The sequence below is a fragment of the Gracilinanus agilis genome, chromosome 2 (assembly GCF_016433145.1).
Source record: "Gracilinanus agilis isolate LMUSP501 chromosome 2, AgileGrace, whole genome shotgun sequence".
NCBI classification, from domain to species: Eukaryota; Metazoa; Chordata; class Mammalia; order Didelphimorphia; family Didelphidae; genus Gracilinanus; species Gracilinanus agilis.
In genome coordinates, this window is record NC_058131.1 from 229,835,333 (window position 1) to 229,857,996 (window position 22,664).

General features: G+C 35.9%; 1 protein-coding gene across 1 annotated transcript; it reads right to left on the reverse strand.

Moving 5' to 3' along the window:
- Positions 1-136: 136 nt before the first annotated feature.
- Positions 137-21,383, reverse strand: SPDYA (speedy/RINGO cell cycle regulator family member A). The gene is made up of 8 exons (XM_044660982.1): positions 21,309-21,383; positions 19,859-20,113; positions 16,020-16,078; positions 11,138-11,223; positions 8,165-8,336; positions 2,531-2,834; positions 2,148-2,150; positions 137-240 (listed from the first exon to the last, which is right to left on the reverse strand). The coding sequence occupies exons 2-8, from the start codon at positions 20,091-20,093 to the stop codon at positions 152-154; spliced, it is 948 nt and encodes a 315-aa protein (XP_044516917.1). The 5' UTR covers positions 20,094-20,113; positions 21,309-21,383; the 3' UTR covers positions 137-151.
- Between the last annotated feature and the right edge of the window lie 1,281 nt (positions 21,384-22,664).

The window sequence follows — 22,664 nt, forward strand, 5'->3', positions numbered from 1 at the left end:
ATACAATTTTAAAAATATGAAAGCTAAATGAACAGGCAACTGTGCAACTGTTAAAAACAAACAAACCATATATTACCTCATTTTGACACATCTTGAAATTACATTTAGACATTTTATATTTAATGATCCAAGTTGGTTTCGTTGAGCCATTTCATTCTTCATTGCCTGTAAACCACTCCATAGATTTATCCTGCTTCATGCAAGTAGTTTTCCTTCCCTTTTTTGATAGGTTATCAGTGGCTATTAAAAATTTTAAAAAGTATTAAGACATGGAAAGATAGGCTTTTTTAAAAAGTATGCATTTAAATGGCTCTAAGAACTTTTTTTCGGGAAAAAAAAAAGACCAAAATCCTTGGGTTTCAGTGAATGTAATTTACTCAGGCTAATAAGAAAGTGTTCAAATAATCATTTCTCCCCAAAATAAAAATATTTTGGTTGTTTCAAAAATCTTTTTAATAAACAGCAGCAGAAATTTTTGTGTTCCATTTTGTCTCTTAAAAGTCATAATGTTTTAATCATCTTGCCAGGATGTTAATTATATTGAGACTATGTTAAAATAAAATCTTACTAAGTACAGTTGTTATACTTTGTTGTTGAGTTTGAGAGATATTCAAAGGGCTTACATAAAGGACACAAATAACAAAAAGGAATTGTAAGTGCAAAAGGAAATGTATAGTGTTTATAAAACAATGGTGCTTAAGAAAGTAGTGTTATGCCTCTATTTCTATAGTATGCTGATTGACCCTTTGCAGAGGTCTGGACACAGATGAAATGAGGTCTGTTGGTATGTTAGACTTCAAAGGTAGAGGGTATACATATACTAATGAGCATATATTCCAAGCAAGCTACATAACTTGAATAAGATACAAGATAATTGCACATCTTTTGAAATAGTTTTGGAGTTCACATTTTTAGTAGTTTTTAGTTTGTCTTTTGCATTTAAGTTAATCAAGTCCTTAGGCCAAATATCAGTATAATTTAGAAGAAACTATTCAGCCTTTGGGCTCCAATCTCTAACTCTTCAGAATATATAAAATTATACTAAACTCTAAATCTGGAGCTTCTAACTACCTTTTCATGTCTAATTCTTCTTCAATGACTTCCTCATTCACTCTCCATCTTTGATCCTGTATCCCACACCCTTTTGAGACCCAGGTGCCCTTAATTAAAATTATTGACGGCTAGAGGCTGCTGTACTGTTTACTCTCAGTATCACTCTTACCTGCCAATAGCCCTTTGGTCCCAGAGGAAGCACTGGAGAAAAAAAGATTTGTTCCCTCCTTGACCTCTAAAGCAAATACATTTAGGAAAGTTCATTGTATTCATATTAGCCACTGTTACGTGAAGATAGAATTAACTCTCCCCTAGCCTATTTTTAGCTAATCAAATCAAGAACTCAAAGTACCCCTTCTTAGTACCTTACCCTCACTAAGTATGAGTACTTAAGTTTTTGATTAAGTTAAAAGTTGCTGATTGATATACAAAGAAAATTTGATTCGCTCTTCACAATTAAAAAGAGAGTTGGTCAAGACAGAAAATAGCTTCATGAAATAGACATTTTAAGAAAATAAGAGAGGAAAAAAAAAGTTAATTAACTTGCCCATGTTCATAGTGAGTTAAGTGCCAGAGGCAACATTTGAACCCAGGTCCCTTGGCCTTCCTTCCCCCACCCCCAATTTTAAGCCTAGTGCCCTTTCCATGAGGCTGGCTCAGTTATTTTTTTTTTTTTTTTTTTTTATCCTGGGACTCCATTCTAGGAGCATAGGGCCACAACCAGTAGGCAATGGGTCACACAGTCGCTCAGGGTCACCCAGCTGGGAAGTGTCTGAGTCCGGATTTGAACCTAGGACCTTTCATCTCTAGGCCTGGCTCTCAATCCTCTGAGCTAGCCCAGCTGCCCCTACTTTAGGTTGCAGTTTCTTTAGCAGATGTAGTTTTTACTGGCTCAGTTATAATCAACTATATATCAATAATGCACAGCAAAACTTAATTATATTTATACAATCTTTGATGTGCTATGTATATATCTTTCATGTACTGTCAGGAAATAAGGAATTCCAAACAAATGAATATATCATCAGATAACTAAAGCTTACTCTTTTAACCTATAAGCATTTAAAAAAATTCTCCCTGACAAGGAACAGCACCAACTATTTCACTACTTTTTTCTTACCCCTAATTCATTACCAGATCAGACACCACCAGTTTATTGCCTTCTGGCAATTAAAATAAAAATAATAACCTGTACCTCTTTTAGTAATCATCTATCCAGTGGTAAAGGCTAAGCAATGGGGATTAAGTGACTTGCCCAGGGTCACACAGCTGGGAAGTGTCTGAGGCCATATTTGAACCTAGGAACTCCCATCTCTAGGCCTGGCTCTCAATCCACTGAGCCACCCATCTGCCTCCTATTTTCTATCTTTCTTTGCAATTGCGTGGCACTTTGAAGTGCCATTTTGTGTTCCACAGGACAAAATGGTGTTCAATAAATTTTAAAATGAATTAAATGATTTATATTTTTAAATCATACCTTGGGAATAACAGTAAGATTGAGGTGGTTCAAGTGGCAAGTCCACTGAGAATGAGTTGTATGATTCCTGAGATGAAAATTTCTCCATCATTTCTAATGTGCCACTGGATGAAGAGGAAGATGATGAAGACAATCCCAGTCCTACAAATCTTCCTTTTTTACCACAAAGTGAACAATCTACTGGTGTGGCACTAGGTCCTCGGGGCAGCTGAACTTCATCTCTGTTGTAGTTTCTGACAGCCCCACTGTGATGCATGGACCGTTCTCGTTGCCATATATAATGCGTCGGAGCAATAGCCATAACCTATAATAGAAAACTTTCATTTGGAATTTAACTAAGACTTGAAAATTAACAACTATACAATTATAACTTAAATACATCTCATTCTATTACCTTACTTGTAAGTCACTGCCTTCCTAAGGCATTATTTTCCATCTAGTGGAATTGGATCACTCTCACTTAGATTCTCCTATAAATAATCCGCAGGGAGTCCATCTAATATGCTAGAGGCTTTCTTCTAAAGCTAATGTGTCATAACATGAATGCCAGGGAAGATCACAAATCATTTAGGCCATTTGTCAGGCATCCTTAACTTTTACTATATGATCAGTTCACCTTTCCTAATCATATATTTTTGATGATATTCAAGTGGCATAAAAGATCCAGACTATATCAGAAACATAGCTGTAATACCCACTGTTTACCACATATAATTGGCTCAAGTTGAGTAGACTGAGACAAAGAAACTTGAGAAAGTTTGGCAAGCAGTCGAGTGAGTTTATTATCATGGGAATATCTTTATTCCTAGACTTTAGACCCTTAACTATATGAGTATTAGGGAGAGAGCATCTGGGAGTGGGGAAGCAGTATGAAGCAGGGACACTTTGGATTGGATAGTTGACATTACCCACATGGGAACAATGACTGAGGTAGTGGCTCACACACGCATAGTAACTTGAATTTGTAGTTAAAAGCTTAGAGTACCACCTGGTGGTTCCACCAGATACAGCAGTGGTTTCCAAACTTTTTTGGCCTACCGCCCCCTTTCCAGAAAAAAATATTACTTGGCGCCCCTGGGAATTAATTTTTTTTTAAATTTTAATAGCAATTAATAGGAAAGATAAATGCACCTGCGGCTATCACCACTCCCCTGGATCGCTGCAGCACCCACCAGGGAGCGGTGGCGCCCACTTTCCGAATCACTGAGATACAGCATAGTGAAGCGCTGGCAAAATATTGGCATGTGTGCCCAGCTTGCACTCAGGGAACTGCTCCATTTCCCCATTTCCCAGTAACTAAGGATGTTTTTTACATGCCCCACCCCTCTGTTCAGCCACCCAAAGCAAGCACTTCCTCCCTCCACTTTCTCAGGTAGGGCTCACAAACAGCTTGAATTTGCCCTCTAGACTGGAACTGGAAACCTTTGCCAACACTGGCATAGGAAATAGCTAGCTATTCTAGCTACACAAGAATTATATGACTAGATGAAGAAGGAATTAAGCAAAACCAAGAGGAAAAATTTTATGACCACAATCATGTATAGTAGGGGGTTGAAAGAGGGACAAGCGTTCCTTCACAGTCCTGAATGTGATTTGGGTCTACTTTCAGCCAATTTCCCATGAATGTAAAAAGATATAAGGAGTTTTAGAAGAAGTGATATAGTTAGAAGGCAAATTTGTGATTAATAGTACAGTTATAGAACATACAATAGGAAGCCAGATAGGGATAGAAGTGTTGAAGGGTAAAGCTGAGGTAGACAGGATTGAGGGAGGGAAAGAGTAAGGGAAAGGGACTTCTACCTAGCCAGATAGTGATTCTGAATCACAAGGAATGAATGTATTTGCTGGGTATACAAAGAAAAAAATTATTGTATTCTATACAGCTGAGAAAGTAGAGAGAAAAAATATTGTAAAAACTTAATTTGGGGAACACTGAAATCTTAAATATTTCTGTAACATAGAATTGTAGTATCTCAGAGTTGGAAGGAACCTCAATTGTCATTGACTCCAGACTACACCTAGGCAGGAGTCTTTTAGCCATTTCCAATGTTAACCTGGAGATAACACAGAACTACTAAAGTAGCCAGAAAAACCAAGTCTTTTATCAGGAAAGAGGTCCAGTAATCTGCCTCTATCATAAAGCCAATCACCAAAAACTACACAGAGTCACCTGGGGCTCTGGGGATAGTATCTCTGGGAGAAGTTGTATGCAGAGCCTGGGTTTTATCAGGTGTTGGTCTTCTTGGGACAGATCTCTGATACAAAGAGGGAAAACTTCTAAGACTAAAAGGGTACTTAAGGGGGCTGATGGGTAGCTCAGTGGATTGAGAGCTAGGCCTAGTGACAGGAGGTCTTAGGTTCAAATCTGGCCTCAGACATTTCCCAGCTGTGTGACCCTGGGCAAGTCACTTGACTCCCATTGCCTAGCTCTTCTGCCTTGGAGCCAATACACAGTATTGACTCCAAGATGGAAGGCAAGGGTTTAAAAAAAAAAAAAAAAAAGGGTACTTAACATATGATTAGGTAGTCCCACCTGGATGGGGGGATCCTTAAGTACCTTAAAGTCCATTGTTCAGTCTGAAAGGACCAAGTCTGGGACTTCCCTGGAGTGAATTCTCAGGGGGCAGGGGCAGAACTGGAGTCTTCAGATTTCAAGTTAACACCAACAAATGGTCATACCTAAAGACCTTTAGTAACTGGGAACTCAACATATTAGTTTAATCTTTAAAGAACAAGCATATGGTTAAGTACCTGTTATACTATCTCAATAAGAAACTACTAATATTGTTATTAATTAATTTGAGCACCACCATTTATGTTGTGACATTCTTTCCACTTATCTAATTATATGTTGCATGGTAGTGGTTCTTAGATTTAAATATTTTAGATTCCAAATTCTCCTAATTCCCTGAAAAAAGTTCAAATCGGGATCCATTCAGCCCCATTTGTCTTGTTTCTCCCCCCCCAATTGCCTTGGGGACAGCTGTGTGACTCAATGGATTGAGACTTCCTACTTTTGTGCCCCTGGGCAAGTCATTTAGACCAAATTGCCTATCTCTTATAATTTTTCTGCCTTGGAAAACAATACACAGTACTGACTAAGACTAAAGGTGAGGGTTTAAAAACAAACAGAAACCTTTATCTTTGGTCTTAGAATCAATACTAAGTATCAGTTTCTAGGCAGAAGAGAGTAAAGACTTGCCCAGGGTCACAAAGCTAATAAGTATCTGAAATCAAAGTTGAACCCAGGACCTCCAATGGTGGCTCTCTATCCACTGAGCCCATATAGCTGCCTCAACCTTATCTTTTTTTCCTTCTCAAACCCTTACCTTTTGTCTTAAAATCAATACTGTGTATTGTTTCCAAGGCAGAAGAGTGGTAAGGGTTAGGCAATGGGGGTTAAGTGACTTGCCCAGGGTCACAAAGCTAGGAAGTGTCTGAGGCCAGTTTTGAACCTAGGACTTCCAGTCTCTAGGCCTGGTTCTCAATCCATTGGGCCACCTAGCTTCTGCCACTCCCCCCTACCCTACTCCATTTTTCTTTGAAAAGCATGCTGAGTTCATCATTTATATATGGCCATTTGTGGGGATGTTATAGAGGGGCCTCCTGCTTAGATATGAGAGGGATGAAATTACCAAGGAAGTTCCTTCCAACTCTCAGATTCTATGTTGCAAAATACTTTAAAAGCAAGAATGTTACAGATGGATTTCAACATTCTTCCACCTCCCCACGATAAGTTTCTACAAAATAATTTCTAGTCTTAAGGTGACTCTTAATTCTATTTAATGGGTTCAGAAAAATATCTATTTTAACAAATCAGCATTCAAAAAATTTTGGGCCTGGGAACTATCCACATGAGGAATTTTCCCTATAGAGAGACACATCATTACTTTATCTGTAAATGATACCTTCAGAGAGTTGTCTAGAAATATGTAATGGTTAAGTGGTTTTTCCACAATCACAAAAGTGTTAGAAGCAAAACATGAATTCATCTCTTCTTCACTCCAAGGTCTTTCTATATACTGTGCCATATTATCTCTCAAAAATATAAAGGAACTTAAAATAGTGTTTTAGATTAAAGAAACCTTGAACAGAACTTTTGTCTATACTATCTACAAACTGTCACAGAAATACTGAAACCCCCTTCCACAAATTGTTTAAGTTTCCCTAATAATTAAAAAAAGCAAATCAATGTTTTTCTTGACCATTTAATTTATATTCCAATTTCTGTGATCCTTCTTTGTTCTTGAGTGATACAAGTGATTATTTCTTAGTTAGTGATTTCTTTATTACTGTATTGTTTCCTTGCTGTATATAGCACTTAAAATTTAACTACGATGTACCTAAGAATATTCAGTCTTGGGTTCTTCATTTTCAAAGTTCTGTGGTTTCTATTTGTGTTGTGTTATATTATCTTCCACTTTTTCCCACAACTGAACAAAACTCATAACAAATATGCATATTCAAACAAAACAAATTCCCACAAATATGTCTCATTCTACATTTTAAGTCCCTCCACTCTCTGACAGGAGGTAGGAATCATACTTCATCTCTGAACTCCTGGTTTGTTCTTGCATTGGTCAGAATTTCAAAATCATTCAAAGTTGTTTTTCTTTTCTTTTCTTTTTTTAAATCCTTACCTTCTGTCTTGGAGTCAATACTGTGCATTGGCTCCAAGGCAGAAGAGTGGTAAGGGTTAGGCAATGGGGGTCAAGTGAATTGTCCAGGGTCACTCAGCTGGGAAGTGTCTGAGGTAAGATTTGAACCAAGGACCTCCTGTTTCTAGGCCTGGCTCTCAATCCACTGAGCTAACCAGCTGCCCCCCACACACACAAAGTTGTTTTTCTTAATGTGTAATATTGTTATTATATATGTTGACTCGTAGTTCTTTGTACTTCAAGCTGTGTCAATTCATATAAATCATCTTTCCAATATGCTCTGAAACTGTGCATTCTATCTTTACTTAAGGTGTGATATTCCTTCATATTTACACACAATAATTTGTTCAGTCATTCCCTCAATGCTATGATTTTCAAGCAAATATAAAGTCAATGGCAATATCTAGTGGTATATTTCCCATCACGATTGGTGCCCATTAATTCTCTAAATTCTCTAAAAAAAAAAAAAAAGAAAGAAATTGGACAAGGCGAATTCTTGAGTCCCCTCTAGTGCCAAATCCATGATCCTATACTTTTTACAGAATCCAATCATGTAAGAAAACAAAAACTGTCTATTTTTAAGATTAAAATATGAGTGGGGGCAGCTGGGTAGCTCAGTGGATTGAGAGCCAGACCTAGAGATGGGAGGTCCTAGGTTCAAATCTGGCCTCAGACACTTCTCAGCTGTGTGACCCTGGGCAAGTCATTTGACCCCCATTGCCTACCCTTACCACTCTTCTGCCTTGGAGGCAATACACAGTATTGGAAGGTAAGGGTTTAAAAAAAAAAAAAAGATTAAAATATGAGTGTAAGAATGGTGACATTTCTGAATATAAGCTGTACAAAAGGCAATGGGTAAAGCTAATTGTTTTTAGCTTTTTGAAGTATAAATAATCATTTTATGAAGGAAATATAAATATGAAAATGTATCAATTTAATATATCACATATAAATTTTTATTGTAAAAAGTTCTTACCTCTTCACAGCACCGTCTGCTTACAATAGCCCTATAGTCAATCCTATCCCAAAGCTGATCCCTTAACTTTAAGAAATTAGGAAATAATTTCCTCCAGTTTTTTCCCAGAGCCCATGGAAAAATTTCATACTTTGATTCTTCTTCATCTTCTTCAACCGTATTAGCCAGATACCTATAAAAAATTAATACAATAATACTACTACACTATCATGAAACAGAAAGTTATACCAAATCTTATCCTTACCTCCACCTTATATCAAAGAAATATACAGAATATTAAAAATAAAACACAAGTTTGAACCCATATTATTATACTCTGGATCAAATTTTGTTCCCTGTATATGTGTACTCTCTCATTTATTTTTTTTCCTCTTTATCTAGCACAGTATTATGTCTCAAGTGCCTATTAATGGCTGAAAAAGAAAAATCCAATAATACAAATGACCAATATACTCTTACATCTGAACTATAAAGGGGGTACTACTTTCATAGTGTAGTGGAAAGGTTATTAGGTTTGAAGTCAGAGGACCTGGGTTAGTTTTTCAGCTCTACCACTGACTAGGTAAGCCCATGAACTATCAACCTTTCTGAGCATTAGTTTCTTTATATATAAAATGGGAATAATACTTATCCTACTTACCTCAGAGTTGTTATAAGGATCAAATTAAATAATATATGTAAGATACTTTGTAAACTCTAAAACTTAACAGAAAGGTGAGTTATTACAAACAAATTAATTTTTTAATAAATAAATACCTTAATAAATAAATAAATTTGAACCTTAAATTTACATAGTGTGTTTTATGGTTTACAAAGCACCTTTTCCACAACCTTATAAAGTAAGTACTATTCTGTCCATTTTATGTATGTCTGAGAAAACTGAGGTTTGGAGACATGAGGTGACATCTAATGTGAGGGATAGGATTTGAACCCAGGTCTTCTTTGCATATCAAGATGTGAACAATTTCTATAACACATTTCCTCTTCATAATAATTATAAACATATATAAGCACAAAATATTTTTATAAATATAAATAGTTGATGAACTACATTATACATGTAATGTGCTTGCTTTCAGTTTAAACTCTTGAAGGTAGGGCCCAAGTCTTCTGATTATATAAATTACACAGAATTATGGCCAACCTACACTTAGGTCCCAATTAGTGTAATTGTTTCTATGAAGTGATTAGATGTATTTAAATTTATATTATTAAAAATTATAATTATATAAAATATGGTCATTGGTTCCAGCTCAATGGAAATGTGGTATGAATTCAAATAATGGAACTGCCTAATTCATTGTTCATACTTATTGAGACCTGGCTTAAGGATTGCAGAGGCACATTGGCACAAAGAAATCAATGATCTGTCACAAATGTTCAGTCATCTCTTTGTGCATATTTAAATAAATGCTTAAAAAATTCAGAGTAGGAGGCAGCTTGAGGTAGGTAGATTAAAAGCCAGGCCTAGAGATATGAGGTCCTCGGTTTTAATATGACCGTAGGCACTTCCTAGCTATATAATCCTGGGCAAGTCACTTAACCCCCATTGCCTAGCCCTTGTTACTCTTATGTCTTGGAACCAATCCACAGTATCGATTCTAAAAAGGGTTTTAAAAAAAATTCAGGCTATAATGCAACTTTATATAATTACTCTGTACCTGTTGGTCTTGAGGGAAGAATTCTATGACAGTAATTTTTTTAAGATGCTCAAACAGTAACACTTTTTTTCTAATGAGCATTTTACAAAGCAGCATGAAATATAAACAGAAACAAACAGGAACTGAGTAAAATTTGAACTCCAGGGACTTTAGAATTTGTGGAGAAAGGTTTAATTCTCAGATACTCAAGTCATAAAACATGTTAGACAGAGTGGTATAAACTATTCCTACAACTTACTGTTATTTATCATCATTAAGAACTATTTTTCTTTGAAGAAATACAGAGAACTTTACAGATATTAGCTCCCTAATCTTACTAAGATCTTTGCTAAGTAGTAGTAAAGTATCAAGTATAGTGGGTTCTATTTTCCCCACTGTATGTGGAAATGTTTATTTATTTCATATTACAGGATGGAATATATGTCTATTTCTTTTAAGGAATAGATTCAGATTTACATTTGCCTTAAGAATTACTCTTTTGTTGTTGACAGACTGCATAGTATTCAACTTATTTCCTTCATTTTCAGTTATGTGTTTAAGCTTTTAAAATATCACCAGTTCTCCTATAAACTGGAAATTATGTCTATAAGTAATGGTCCTGAATAGCAGCAATGCATTTAAACATAAAGTAGACTGAAAAAGCTATAGCTTTTTAAAATGTACTTAGACTTTTGAGATCCCTTATGGTCTTTACTACATAAAAGTCCACAGAGGTTTGAGAACTGAGCTATCATCATTTAATAGAGATCAGAAAACTAATGTAAAATGTAATTCAGTGGAAGATCTCAGAAACAAAAAGTACTTTCTTGTCATACAACCAGTATTTGATGTATACCTTATGCATCCTAAAGGGCAGTGAGAGATGAGAATTTTCTTGTTCTGTGACTACATTTTCACAACAAATGTATGCAACTGAAATATTTTAGATCAATAATTATTCTAACCACACACAAACTGGCAATTTTAAATTAAAGATTCATTTTGGAAAAATATTTTAAAACATTGGCAGTCTATACAATTAAATTAAATAACTGCATGGAAGTATTTTTTAAAAAGAACAAAGCACTGTAAAAATGCAAGCATTATTACCATTTAATTAGTATTTTGGTCTATGGAGAAAAATAAAGTTGATGTTCTGCAAAATAAAGTTTGGGGAAAGGACATAAAAATATCCCTAAGTAAAAACTTAAAACTTATATAGTAGTATCCCTTTACCCAAATGCAATCAGATTTTAAATAAAGTTTGTTTTAAGTTATTTCAAACAGAAAAAATTTTCTCATACAACAACATGAAAAAAATATATATACTTACAGAGCAATAAAGAAATTTATTCTGGTATGTTCATTTATACTAAACTTAGCCCTCTTGAAGTAAACAAAGGTCATAGCCAGAAGATACTATAGGAAAAAAGTTAAAATTAACATAATATTAATGTCTTATTTTAGAAGTAAAATTTACTTATAATATTTAACACCTTTAAAATTTTTGATGCATTATTACGAAATTTTAAAACTTTACATATTCTTAGAAAGAACAATTTCTTTCTTTGTGTTTTGTTTTTAAATTAACAAGCATTTATTTTCTCTCCTTCCCATCTGATTTTAAAAGAAAAAATAAAAACAAAATCTTTATAACAAATCTGCATAGTCAAGCAAGAAAAACTCTTTTTGGGGGGCATGTTGTTTATGACCATAAATATGTCTCATTCTGGATCTTAAATTGATCATTTCTGTTCGGAAGTAGGGATCAAGAACATAGTTCACTACTGCTGTTATTGTTATTCAGTCCTGTCTGGCTTAGCACAAGTTTAGTTACTGTATTTAATTTTATGCTTTCTATAATCAATGCAAAAAAGTGAGAAAAATGTAATGTCCTTATCACAAAATTGAGATAAGCATCAGCTCTTAAACTGAAAAATTCTACAATATTAATATTCATACATGCTAATAAAAAGACCTTTTTTAAAACAATGCAGCTTACTCATTTTAAAAATTGTCAGTTTTAAATAAGATACCATAAAAATTAGTATACCACGATTTTTATTTTTAGGCAGATGTGAAGGGTATCTTCAAATGTATCACACTACAAAAGCATCTTCTAGTATTTTTAGAGTAATGTCATCATTCTAATATAACACAATAGTAAAATGTTAATGGTAACCTAGAATTATTATTCTTTGCTAAGCACCTTATAGACTTACCAAGAGTGACTTAGGCTAGACCTAGATTAAATAATCAGAGGGCAGTGAGGATAATAGAAAGCTTATTCTAAAGGAAGCCCATTGTTCTCTGGATTGAGCTAGAGAAATTAATGAAGTTGGCAACTGGAGTACTATCTGGAAAGAATTTGAAGACAAATAAGTGAGCAGAATTTGTGAACTCCATGTTTGATGTTTTTCATATAAAATTTTCTTTTGATAAATCTAAATAGGGATTTAAGTTGAATTCAGGTAATAAGTTAATGTCTAATGGAGGCTAAATCACTCCTACATAAAAGAGACTTTTTCCTGACCTCATTATTCAACTGAAATTATTCTTTCCAAAGTTTAATGATTTCTTAACTGCCAATCTTAAAGACCCTTTCTCTCTGCAGACTTTGGTTTTCATAACACTATTCTCTTTTCTTTCTCATATCAGTCTGACTATTCCTCAGTATCTTTTTTTAAAAACTCTTATCTTCTGTCTTGGAACCAATCTGTAAGGGCTGGGCAAGGGGGGTTAAGTGACTTGCCCAGTGTCACACAGCTAAGAAGTGTCTAAGACCAGTTTTGAACCTAGGACCTTCTGTCTCTGGGCCTGGCTCTCAATCCACTGAGACACTCAGCTGCCCCCCTCAGTATCTTTTACTGGATCTTCATGCAGGTAAAACCCACCAATTATATCTCCCAAGGCTCTGTTCTGGACCCATTTTTTTCCTTCTATATTATTTCATCTACTAATCTCATTAACTCCTATGGATTCAAGTATCCACTCTATGGTGAGTATTCCCAGATAGACTTATTCTGCACCAACCTCTTTCCTCTCCTCCAGATATGTATCTCCAATTGCTAAATAGACATCTTGAAAATAGAAAGAGTGAAAGTAGGAAAAAAGAGAGAGAGAGAAAGAGAATTACTCTGGCCTGGTCCAAACTAAGCAGGGCTTCAGAGGCCCCAGCAAAGGGGAACCCAGAGGTAAATTAAACAAGGGTTCTAGCCACGAGGTCTCCTCTAAGTCGAGGGGCCTCTCCGAAGGCTAGTACCTCCAGAAAGCCAGGAAAGGGAGTAAGCCTTTTCACTCACCCACATGGCAGTCCTAAGAGAAGATCCAAGAGCAGTCTGAGGTCTCAAGCCAGAACTCCTCCAAGGTCAAGTTCAAAGGAGACAAAGCTTGGTCACAGGAAGTCACCACCACATTTATTTAATTGGTTATGATTATTATTTTTTGAAAACCTTTACCTTTCATCTTGGAGTCAATACTGTGTATTGGCTTTAAGGCAGAAGAGTGGTAAGGGCTAGGCAATGGGGGTTAAGTGCCCAGAGTCACATAGCTAAGAAGTGTCTGAGGCCAGATTTGAACCTAGGACCTCCCATCTCTAGGCCTGACTCTCAATCCACTGAGCCACCCAGCTGCCCCATTACCACCATATTTAAAGACAGTTCTTTGCATCACTTCCTGTGCCTTCCTTCCACTTTTATGTGTACCAATTGCAGCTTAGTTTTGGACTGTCCAGGGGGCAGTCATTTTTGATTTGTCCTTCACTAGCACATGTGGGTCATAGGATTAAGTGGGAATGTATACATTCTTGGTGGCTAAAATCTAAATAGGCAGGGTATAGTTAATCCCATCTTCAAAAATACCTGGAATGCTCTTTTCCTCATCTCCTGGCTTCAAGTTCTAGCTAAAACTTTACCTTCTACCAGTATAAATGGAAAATAATCTCAGAAGAAACGCTATTAATGGGAAAGGATGATAGGGAGAAGGAGATACTCAGACAGGCCTCTTATAGAAGGTAGGATTTGTGTTGAATCCTTAAGGAGGCCAAGGAATCTAGGAAATAGAAGTTAGGAAAGAACAAAGAAAGAGGTAAAGGGCCCATAGGTACAAAAATATTTATAACAGTAATTTTTGTTATGGTAAAGAACTGGATGTTAAGGAGACTCCCATCACTTGGGACCAATAGATGGAAAGTATAGGGATACAAACTAGATCAATGAACAGTCATGTAATAATTAAAGCTGTCAATAAGTAAAGTGGGCTGTCTTGAAAAGTAACAGGCACCTTCAATGTTTCAATGTTAGTGTTCAGTTGTTGGATGACTATTTGAGAAGGATATTGTTTAAAAAAAAAAGAAATAAGGAAAGGAAGAAAGGAAGGAAGGAAGGAAGGAAGGAAGGAAGGAAGGAAGGAAGGAAGGCAGGCTGGTTAACCTTTTATACAGGTTTTCCTGGATCTTTACCAAAAGAATGAAAAAAGCAATTCTTGATCTAAAATTCTTGATGTAAAAAGTCCCTTCCAGTTTTAAAAATATAATCCTTTATCTCCAGTAGTATTAAAATTCTGATAACTCTTCTGTTAATTTGTAAACACTGCCATCTGCTGTTCAACATCTTCAATTGTTGTGCTGCACATAATATAAAATTAAAATTTTGCCTGAGATTTTCTTTAAATCCAACACAAAGTCTGTATTAACCTTGAAATAATGCTGTTATATTAAAACAAGTAATCATTAACAATCTAATTCAATTCAACAAACATTTAAAGACTGAGATACAAATGAAATAATTCCTTATCTGCATTAATGACAAAGTAATTTTTTTTTTTGTGGGGGAGGAAGGAGAGAAGTACCCAAACTTTAGAGATCATGAAATAGGTGTCACTTTAACTAAGCCTTAAAGGGACCCAGGACTTCAAAAAGAAAGAGGTAAGTAGTGACAGCATTCAAAATATTTAGAGAGCAGTCTATACAAAGGCACAGAGGTGAGAGCTGGAATATTTTATATATGAAATAGATTAGTGGCTATGTAAGTGGAAAAAATACAGATGGAAAAATGTAGTAGAGGTAGAATTGATAAGATAAAAATCAGATATAGGATGTGATGGAGAATGAAGAATAGATGATGAAGGATGCAATTTTAGTGACTAGGTTAGTGATACCCTTGACAAAAATAGGTAAGAGTAAGATTTAGGCTTCACTGAGAAGATTTCCTTTTCCATAACTGCCTCTTTATGATAAAATAGTGTGAAAGTGGTTCTTCCATAGCTATCTACATAAAACTAAGTGTTTTGCTCATAGTTTTAGTGCTGTAGTCATTGCTCTGCAGGGGGCACCTTTGCTGTTTGTAAATGATCATCTTTTCCCTGTATTCCATATAGTAGGTGGTTGCTTTATTTTATAAAGAAAACTATAAAGACCTCTCAATTTTTTTTTATCAACACTGAAATTTTACCTCAATTTCTTAAAAATATTAAAATGAAGAGCAGAATATTTAGGCTGAATTACTCTCAATACTTCAGTGCTCAATGACACAGGACAGCTCTGAGGGATGTATGGAAAGGAACGCTACCCACATTCGGAGGAAGGACTGCAGGAGAGGAAATATATAAGAAAAACAACTGCTTGAACGCATGGGTTGGGGTGGACATGATTGAGGGTGTGGACTCGAAACCATCACACCAATGCAACTAACAACAATTTGGAAATAGGTTTTGATCAACGACACATGATAAAACCAGTGGAAATGTGCATCAGCTATGGGGGGGAGTGCGGGGGGTGAAGGGGAAAGTAGGAGCATGAATCATGTAACTATGTTAAAAATGAATATTAATAAATGTTTAAAAAAATAAAGTTCCACTTTATATAAGAAAAAAAATACTTCAGTGCTTTCCATCATGACAGTTATAATTTTGCATGATTAATACTATTTATGATAGAACAGATCTGGACCTATAAAATATTTTCATTGTATTCAATCAGCATCTTACAGTCCTAAAATGCAAATAGGGCTAGGACCCAAAATGTGGGTCCTAGATCTAGATTTCATTAAAGTTCTCAACCCAAGAAATTCACAGGAACTGAAATCATGAAGCAGTAAAAACAAATCTCTTTTCTTAACTGATTAATAACATACGGGTTTTAATTAAAATCCCTAGGGTAAAGTCAGACATCAATGTTAAATGTCACTTACTAATCATTACATGCTTACAAAACTTACCTTATCTGCAATTTTACAGCAGCAATCCATCCACAAGAAATCTTGAATTAAGTCATCATCTACAACAATAGATTGCTATTACTTTTCTTTTTAAAATAAACTCTTCTTGAAGAACTAATTTCTACAAAATGAATTTTAACTATTTCTCTTATGAAATCAAATAAGAATGACCAATTCAGAGTTTTTCAAAGTGTTGTTTATAGGAACAGCTGTGTCATGATACTGCCAGAATCATCTACATTAACCATTGCTTTCAGCAGTCATCTTCAACCTCTGATTTGCTTGTATATGTAAGATAAAATTGAAAAGGCAAGTGTTGGTTACAAACCAATAGATTTTGGAAGATTTGCTTTGTGCAATTAATTCTAAACTAGATTTTCCTTCTTTTCTAAAATGTATGCAAATCAACCCATCTATATTTGTGTTCAATGTATTGGGACATATCTATTTTGGCTACCACGATACTGCATTACTTTTTTGTCAGATACTTGAAATAAATTCTGAAAAAAAAAAATAACTGTTTGCTGAATCCAGAGGGTAGAAAAGAATTATTAACTAAAACACGTATTTCCTAAAACTACTATCAAACTAAAACAAATCTTTCTTCTAAATCGAACTTGAACCAAACAAAACATTTTGAACAAACAAAACATTATGAAAGATTATCAAAATTATAAGCACATTGCCTCAGAAAAGCAGCAGCAAAAAACAGTGCTTGAAAAAAAAGCTAGCAGAAAGCTTGGTGTGAGACCCAACTAAGCCAGATCATCCTAAGCGTTTTAAGATGAAACAAGAAAACCAAACACAAATGAAATTGAACAAATCTGCCAGTGTGTTGTTTTGATCTAATTCTTATCATTAATGATAGTGGAAGTACTTCAATTGGACTCATCACTTTAGTACCTGATTGGCTATTTGAAGAAGTTGTGGCATTTAAGAAAATGAGATAGTAGTTCAAATATATGAGATAGTAGATCAAATATACACAGAAGCATTCTGTGCTAGAGATGACATTTTCAAAGATACTCAAGGGGTCATTTTCCCAGATCTTGTAAAATCAAAAATATGAAAAATATTACAAAATAAAAAGTCCAAACATAGTCTTATTTTTAAAAGTTGCTTGAATATAGAAAGATTCTCAAATAACGAAAAAGATAAAAAATGATATTATTATAACAACAAATAAATGACTGGGAAGATCTCAGTGAATACCCACCCATATGCCTACTTTTTCATTTCTATAGCTTTCCCAATTTTCTACAGTAGACCACATCTTCAAAATATGGTTTAGTCTAAGAGGAAAAAATGTGACTCCACTGTTTTATAATTTTTTAAAGTATTTGATTTGGAGAACTAACACACAGCCTTGAGGGTTCCTTTCAAAGATCTTCCATGCATTATGTCACTAGAGAAAATTTTGTTTGAATGAGCCTATGGATTAATATCAGGTCTGGCACAAAATAGAGATATATATGCCCACCATAGGTATTCACCCATGTTACTGAGATTGTTTTGTGACGAGTACAAATAGAAAAGGTATGCTGCATAATTGGCAAGATTCACTGGATTATATTTGTGGATGACATTGTATTTATTACACTGAATCTAGAAGCATTACAGGCCTTCAATGACAGCCATAATCTAAATATATTGTATTATTCATCCAAGAAGGAAAAAAATCAAGTGAATGATGAATATATGTAGTCCAGATTCAGCTGGCCAGGAAGTCCATTGGAAAGGCAATGCATTGGTCAATGAGCTGGATGCACAACTGAATAGGAACATATCAAACTGGTTCTCATTTGGAAAATTAGTGTTTTTAATGATTCTATACAGCTTCCTACTGCAAAAGCCTGTCTCTTTAAAAGTAATATTCTAGGGGCAGCTGGGTAGCTCAGTGGAGTGAGAGTCAGGCCTAGAGACAGGAGGTCCTAGGTTCAAACCCGGCCTCAGCCACTTCCCAGCTGTGTGACCCTGGGCAAGTCACTTGACCCCCATTGCCCACCCTTACCACTCTTCCACCTATGAGACAATACACCAAAGTACAAGGGTTTAAAAAAAAAAGTAATATTCTATTACTATTCCTCTAAATTATGAAATACGCCATTATCTCATCAAATTAACCAGAATCAAAACTGCAAGTAACCCAAAGAACAAAAGAAAATGTATATTAGATAGGATTTAAGTTTGTTGTAGAACATTGCTAATAAATGGTTTGTAGGAAATGGAATGAAAGACATTATCAAGAGTATATGTGGGCAGAAAAGAGGGTATTGCTGGATCATACTCAGAAAGTAGTCTGAATATTGCAAAAGTATCAACAAAATATTCTTTCAAAAATTTATAGGAAGTGGGGCAACTAGGTGGCTTAGTGGATTGAGAGCCAGGATTAGAGACAGCAAGTCCTCAGTTAAAATTGGGATTCAGCTGTGTGATCCTGGGCAAATCACTTAACCCTCTCCCCTACCCCATTGCCTAGCCCTTACTGCTCTTCCTGCCTTGGAATCAATATACAGTACTGATTCTAAGACAGAACGTTGTTTGTTTGTTTTTAATCTATAGGAAGGCCTCAATTACATTGAGCTGTAGTAGCCTTAGAATGACATGGTCAAGAATTGTACAAGGTGAAATGGTATGTATAACGTTTACATTTGTACCAGTGAAAAAAGTACTCACATCAGTGGATCGACTACAATACTTTGTCTTAAAAATGAAGTACAATAACTTTTAAAATTCAGTTTTGTACCTCTGAACTACCACTAATATGGCCGTGTTCATGTAAAAATTTCCAGAATGGGAGTCTTCTTTTGAGAAAATAGTCATCTATTTTTGCCTTATCAGTTCCTTTCCCATTTCTTAAATGACCACAAAGGATATGGTGGGGCTTCTAACCCTCTTTACAGGATCAGGTATGGATACTAGAAGAGACTACAACCTGTAGCTTTTCTCTAGGTTGCTTTTACCCATCATATAGCAAGAGCTTACCAGGAGTGAGAGAAAGGAAAAATTATAAGTTTTTAGAACATCAATCAAGCATAAAAACATTGTTAGTCTTTATTATTTTCTCTTTCAGTTTTCTCCCCCAAATTCTTCATTACCTTTTTCTAAGTTTCCTCTTCTCAAAAGCTACATCTTACCCTAGTTCTATATATATATATCTTACCCTAGTTCTCTCTTTATTTTATATATATGTTTCTATTAATAAGGCAATTTTGTTCTCAGATGTTTTGGTCCTTTTGCTATAACTAGAATCTTTTTGACTTCCTTGATGTCCCAGTTATCTTCTAGGACTCACTACCCCTAATCCTTATTCTAGTTCATGTTGGTGTTGCCATAAACAATCTAGATCAATATCAAGTATAACACTTTTGGTGGTATTAGTGTCAAAGAAGAATTCTATTCTCTGGTAATTTGTGAAATTTGCCATCATAATAGAAAGACTAGACAAAGGATTATGCCGAAATCTCCCCGTGTATGGATAATATTAAATATTTTAACAAGGTGATCAATTTTTACATTTAACTCCAAAGTCTGTATTAATGCCATTAATGCACTTTTTACTTAAGACTTCTTTTGAAATTTTAATTTTCCAGTAAAAGTAAACCAAAACTGCAAATATATTTCCCAGATTTGGTGTCAGTCACCTTGATATGAGCAGTTAATTAGTAAGTCATGTAAGAAAATCTGGGTAGTGTAGAAAAAAACTTCATAGATCTAATGAGGGTGAGAAATCTGGTATATAAATTAAAAGTATAGTCTTTGATTACAAAGGAAAATTAGTAAAAGGTGATTATACAACTAATTTTTACATTTTTATATATTAAAATGTTTTAACCTACCAAATAATTTAAAGAAAGCAGTCATTTCTTGACGCTGTATAACTAGACATGGTCCTTTGGAACGTTTTGACTTGTTATTATTGTGTGCATTTTTTTCAGATGTTTGCCAGTTATCTTTAAAAATAGGACGCTTAAGATTAATAGGTTTTTTTGGCTGATGAGATCTACTTGATCCTGATTTTACATGAACAGTGACTGTGGGCGGTGTCTCACAACAGATCTGATTGTGTCTCATTCTGGTTCCTGAAAAGATTCCTATAAAAATGAAATGAAAATATTTGTCATCCTGGATTTCTTTTCCACATAAAATACCTAGTATTTATAGAATATATTTGTAGAACATAGAACATTGTCAGTACTATGTTAGAAAACAGCACAAATATTTGTATTAGTAAATACTGTGAATTAAACAATTCACTTAATTCAATTAATCAACAAGCATTTAATAAGTTTTAATGAAAAATTCAAAATCATCTTTAATATCCATGAACTTTAGCAACAAAATGAACTTTAAATGACTGATCACATAAGAAACATTTATTAATTTTTTTAAAGTTACTACAAATGGACAAATGAATGGTTTTGAAAGCAGAAAAATCATGTAGAGTGAACATCTATGAAAGTCTGCTATAATCAAATAAGTTTTACAACAAAATTAATCTAACATTTAATGATATGCAGTCAGTACTGCACTACATTATCAGGCACAAATGACAAATAGGCTTACATAAGTCTATGATTAATATTATTTATATAGGTAAGCCAAGCATTTTTTTTAAACCCTTACATTCTGTTTTGGAATCAATGCTATGTCAGTGGTAAGGGCTAGGCAATGAGGGTGAGTGACTTGCCCAGGGTCACACAGCTTGGATGTGTTTGAGGCCATGTTTGAACCCAGGACCTCCCATCTGTAGGTCTGGCTTCTCAATTCACTGAGCCACCAAGCTGCCCTCTAGCCAAGCATTTTTGAGGTAATTAGAGAAAAAGTGATAGATCCAGTGGTTATTAGAAGAAAGAGTTCTGACTTTTATAATTCACAAATTTCTGAATAAATCATATAAATGTATTTTATGCATAATAACATCTACAATTTCATTTTTCCTAAACATATTGATTTAATATTTCACTAAAATTATTGAGGAATTACATTACTTATAGGATTAAAACTTTATGACATTTGACTTCTTCTAAATTCATACAAATTTGTGAATTTCCAAAAATAGCCTACCCTTAGACAGTTAAAAATTTTAAACTCAGGTGTATAATATCCAAGGCCAAATGGCTGGGCATAGCAGGACACAAATAGTGAAGCATTTTTGTCTTAAGCACTGGATGATGGGTAAGATGGGTATCCGGATGCCCCTAGCCTAAAGGACTTTTCCTAGGTTGTCTTATGGGTATCCCCACAATTCAATACCTATCAAACATTTCAGCCCTAGTCTAAACTCACCTGTCCTTGCAGCCAGCTACCTTGAAGTCTGTGACCCAGAGGGCACTGCTCTCTACTGGAAGCAAAACATACATCTATGAGTGAAATTCTCATCATACAAAATGACAGGAAGTGGGGCCTCCCTAGTGAAATTCTTAGTTCACAACTCCTCAAGGGAGAGTCAAAAGCTTGTGTACACTTTCCTACACACCCCTCACAACTCAATGCAAACTCACTAGATACTCACATACCTTCTCTCTGCACTTCCTCCATACACTCACCCCAAACCCATATACTTTCTGTTACACCCTCCCCATACACCCACATACCTTCCCTCACATCTGCTACCTTGATCTACCCATTCTTTCCCCCATATCTCCCCCATTCACACTCACCACATACCCACACGCCTTTCCCCATATACACTCACCACACACTCATACTTTCCCTCATACTCCCTTGATGCACTTACTACACATCCACATGACTTCCCTTATATACATCACCCCTCCATGCACTCACCTCCTATCTACATGCCTTCCCTCACACCCTCCTCCTTTAATGCACACTCACCACCCACTCATGTCTTCTCTCACACACTCCCCTCCATACACTCACCCCTATCTACATGCCTTCCCTCACCCTCCTCTCCATGCACACTCACCACAAACCCATGTGCCTTCTCTCATACATCCTCCCTCCATGCACTCACCCCCTACCTACATGCCTTCTCACACACCCTCCTCCCTTGATGCACACTCACCGCACAGCCACGTACTTTCCCTCATACATTCCCCTCCGTGCACTCACCACTTGCATGCCTTCCCTCACCTTGCCATGTACACTCATCCCACACCCAAATGCTTTCCTTCACACATCCCCACTCCATGCACTCATCACATAACCTATGCCTTCCCTCACATGCCCGTCCATGCACACTCGCCACACATCCACATACCTTCCCTCATCCAACCCCATTCGGTGCACTCACGTGCCTTCCCTCATGCATCTCCCCATGCATTCACCACACCCACGTGTCTTCCCTCACATACTCTCTCCATGCACACACTCACATGCTTTTCCTCATAAGTTCCCCCACCATGCACACTCATCCCACACCTACATGCGTCCCCTCACACGCTCCCAACCCCGACTTGAAAGAACTGCACTTTCCCTCACGCACACTGGATCTGGTCTGACCGGATGTCCAGCCACGCCCACGCACGCTCAGCCCAACACCGCCTCCTTTTCGGCCTCTCCCCCGCCCCCACTATCTACTCTTTGGGGAGGTGCGCTACACAAGGCCAACTCTGTCCGGGGAACTGTCCAAGACAAGCGCCGCGGGAAAGCGCTCCCTGTGGACTGCCCTCCTCACTC

Coding starts and splice junctions, on each gene's coding strand:
- SPDYA (XM_044660982.1), bottom strand. CDS start 20,093: ATGAGACACAATCAGATCTGTTGTGAGACACCGCCCACAGTCACTGTT. Junction 11,224..16,019: donor GCTGTAAAATTGCAGATAAG/GTAAGTTTTGTA, acceptor TTTTTCCTATAG/TATCTTCTGGCTATGACCTT. Junction 2,835..8,164: donor GCAGACGGTGCTGTGAAGAG/GTAAGAACTTTT, acceptor TTTCTATTATAG/GTTATGGCTATTGCTCCGAC.